The sequence below is a fragment of the Physeter macrocephalus genome, chromosome 5, assembly GCF_002837175.3.
Source record: "Physeter macrocephalus isolate SW-GA chromosome 5, ASM283717v5, whole genome shotgun sequence".
NCBI classification, from domain to species: Eukaryota; Metazoa; Chordata; class Mammalia; order Artiodactyla; family Physeteridae; genus Physeter; species Physeter macrocephalus.
In genome coordinates this window covers 78,739,396-78,743,155 of record NC_041218.1, presented here as the reverse complement: position 1 = coordinate 78,743,155, position 3,760 = coordinate 78,739,396, and the positions used below count along the sequence as shown (strand labels likewise).

Genomic DNA, 3,760 nt, shown 5'->3' with positions numbered 1-3,760 from the left:
ATGTTTAAAAAAAAAAAATCTGGGCTTCCCTGGTGGCGCAGTGGTTGAGAGTCCGCCTGCCGATGCAGGGGACACGGGTTCGTGCCCCGGTCTGGGAAGATCCCACATGCCACGGAGCCGCTGGGCCCGTGAGCCATGGCCGCTGATTCTGCGCGTCCGGAGCCTGTGCTCCTCAACGGGAGAGGCCACAACAGTGAGAGGCCCGCGTACCACACACACAAAAAAAATAAAATCGGATGTGGCCAGATGTGACAAGGCCCCCAACGGTAACCAGAGCTCTCACCCTTGGTCCACTCTGAGGCTACATTCAGTGTTTAAATGCAATGCTAGGAGACCCGTTCCAGTCTGCTGTACATGATGGAGCGATAAAGTTTTACTGAAGATTTTTTGGAGAAGGTGTGGAAGAAGAGTGACATTGCATACCACGTGGCAAACATCACAGCAATTCCCTTTAAACATCTATGTTCCACCGGAATTTCCTCTCTAAATATCAGCCTCCTGGGACTTCCCTGGTGGTCCAGTGAGCAAGACTCTGTGCTTTGGTGCTCCAAGGACAAGGGTGCTTCAAGGACAAAGGACAACCCTGCCTGAAAACGTTTCAGCGTCACAACCCCTACTGGACTCTTAATCACCCTCCCCACCATGTTGCGATGGTTACGAAATTCCTGAGCCCACCTGGGCGATGGGACCTGTCCCAAATAAGGAAAGGCATCTGCCCTGTCCCACTCCCACTCTATAGAAGGAAGATATATATGCCTCGACCAATCAGTAAATAAAATTTTCACCTTGGACCATTCCTTTGTTCTCTGGCTATAAAAACTGACTAATAGCACATGTTCGGAATAGGAAGTCAGCCCACTGTTCTGGCAGCGACCTTTCCCTCTAATAAATTCTATCTTCTTTAAAAAAAAAAAAAACGTGTGACATAGTTCAGTTTCTAAGGTACTGTTTTTCTATTTTTCCTTTTTTGAAGAGTTTACAGTCAGTGTTATTTTTTCAAAATTTCATCATCTGTCTCCATGTCAAGCGTGATTTGTGCATACCAGGGGTGCTTGTATTTGTTGGCATCTAAGTCTTAGATGATGTATTCCCATAGTATTCAGTTTCTATACATTAATCTACAAATTAAAGGTTGAATGATAAAGGTTAAACATGGATCTTACTAGCCATGTTTATCCCTTACCAGGTCCAAAATCATGGTCATATACAGAGAATAAGTAAGGATTCTAACGTATTCTCTGACAAGTCGTGGATGTTACACTGCATTTAGTGATAAGAGTTTAAGCCAGATATGCCTCAGCTCTTTGACTTTTTGAAAAATGCATTTTTAATGATCCTGGGACAGTTTCCGTTCACTTATTCAGGAAATATTTAATGAGAACTTAAAATGTACCAAGGATTGTTTTAGGTGCTAAGGACACAAGACAGACAAAACCCCTCTCTTAAAGATAGTATTTTCTACTTGGGAAACAGGAACAAGAGCAAACAAATAAGCAGGATAAGTGCAAATAGTGACGAATGTTGTAGAGCAAATAATCAAATTGTTGTGGTAATAGAGACAAACTGGTAGAGACAGAGCACTGCTTTATATAGTATGTGGTCAGGGAAGGTGTCTGAGGGAGGGACAATGAAACTGAGATGTTAAGGATGCGAAGGAATTTGTCATACGAATAGGCAGGAAAACAGCTCTCCAGAATCTGTTCCCTGCTTGCTCTCTCCAACTCTGCCACCCTGGCTGAGCCACCGTCTTCTCCCACTTAGGTCACTGCAACAGGTTCTCTGCAGTCTTCTTGCTTCCACCTGTCCTTCCCTACAGACCATTCTCTACACAGCAGCCCTGATGGCCAAATGGAACTCAACTCATACTGTTCTCCTACTCAGAACCCTCCGAGGGCTTTTTATTTCACTCACGTAAGATCCAAACTCCTCCCGAGAGACCCTGCGTGATCTAGGTCTCATCTACCTCTCTGACCTTGTCTCCTACAAGGCTGCTACTGATTGCCTTGTACCTTGAACATGCCAGGGAAGCACCCTCCTCAAGGGCTTCACAGTCATGATTTCCTCGGCTTAGTAGTCTCTTCCTTGAAATACGTGCAAGGATGACTCCCTTATTTCAGATAGATATTTGCTGTCATCTGAGAGGCCTTCCCTGACCATCTAAAATAGCATTTTTCCCCCTTCCCCACACACACCTGCTGCATTTTAACCACTGTGTGTGTGTGTGTGTGTGTGTGTGTGTGTGTGTATGTACTTATTTGCATGTTACCTATCTTTCCTTCCTAGAATACAATCCCACAAACATGGTCTTTGTTTTTGTATCCCCAGCTCTGTAACAATACCTCATAAATATGTTGCACTCAGTAAATGTTTCACAATGACTTTGTTGTTTAACATAAGCATACAGGTGTGAGGGTAGGGAAGAGCTTGGAATTTTAAGGGACAGAGGCACTATGGCTATACATTGAGTGGGAGGGCGGTAGAAGAAGAGATTGAAGAGCGGTAGACAAAAGCTAAATCTGGTAGGGAGGGCAGTGTTCTCAGCCCTGAGTGCACATGAGAGTCACCTGGAGAACTTTAAAAACAGCACTCTTGGAGATACTGATTTGGTTGTGGTGGTCAGTTGATATAGGGCCTTGTAACATGCTAAGGAGTCTGGATTTTCTCCTAAAAATAATGGGAAGCATTTTACCAATTTTAAGCATGAAAGGTACATTTTATTTACATGTGAAAAGGATCCTTGGCTGTTACGTGCAATATAAATTAGGTGGACAGTACTATGAGCAAGAATGAGATGAAGGAAATCAGGAAGCATGGATGATACATTGAACGAGGCAGTTGATACTGAGGGTGGAGAGCAGTGGAGGTATTTAAGAGGTATTTTGGAGGTAGAACCAGTAAGATTTACTGATGGATTGCTGATTCCAGTGGTGGCATTTACTGGGATGGAGAAGATTAGGGGGGAAATGGCCATGTTAGGGTAGAATCAACCATTTTGTTTTGTACATGGTGACTTCAAGATTTCTGCTAATACAGGAATTTATTATAATTTATATACAAGAAAATATGCCAATAGGCAGTTGGATATATGTTTGGAGCTCAGAAAAGAGGTCAGATCTCGAAGTGTACATTTATGAGTCATTGCTATGTATACACCCCAAATAGTTTTCAAATGAAATAACAATACATGGAAATTCTGTGAAAGGAATTTTTTCATTCACTGTTAAGCTTGAAAATGTGTGACCTAAAGAATATTGGTTTATTTTTGAAATAGCATTTTATTTTATTTTTAGAACTACAATGCCATGTTTATTGTGAAGTGAAATTATTTATTAGAGGAATTAATGAACACCCAGCATGTGGATATTCGGCCGATAATTTTTTTTTTGAATTTTATTTCTCTTTTTATATAGTAGGTTTTTATTAGTTATCTATTTTATGCATATTAGTGTATATATGTCAATCCCAATCTCCCAATTCATCCCACCATCCCCCGCCCCCCCCACTTTCCCCCCTTGGTGTCCATTGGTGGGAATGCACTGTTGCATTCTCCACACCCTCACCACCATTTGTTGTTTGTAGATTTTCTGATGATGCCCATTCTAACCGATGTGAGGTGATACCTCATTGTAGTTTTGATTTGCATTTGTCTAATAATTAGTGATGTTGAGCAGCTTTTCATGTGCCTTTTGGCCATCTGTATGTCTTCTTTGGAGAAATGTCTCTTTAGGTCTTCTGCCTATTTTTTGATTGGGTTGTTTGT

The 3,760-nt window shown here is 41.9% G+C and overlaps 1 protein-coding gene across 3 annotated transcripts in view; it reads left to right on the top strand.

Moving 5' to 3' along the window:
* CROT (carnitine O-octanoyltransferase) overlaps nucleotides 1–3,760 on the top strand; it is a 63,104-nt gene that overhangs the window by 51,209 nt on the left and 8,135 nt on the right. For 2 of the 3 annotated variants that reach the window (XM_028490122.2, XM_028490123.1), the window contains one exon: nucleotides 1,762–1,911. The exons of the other annotated variant lie outside the window; for it this stretch is intronic. In XM_028490122.2, coding sequence (XP_028345923.1) covers nucleotides 1,762–1,911 — 150 coding nt within the window. The remainder of the gene's footprint in view (nucleotides 1–1,761; nucleotides 1,912–3,760) is intronic. 3 annotated transcript variants of the gene reach the window in all.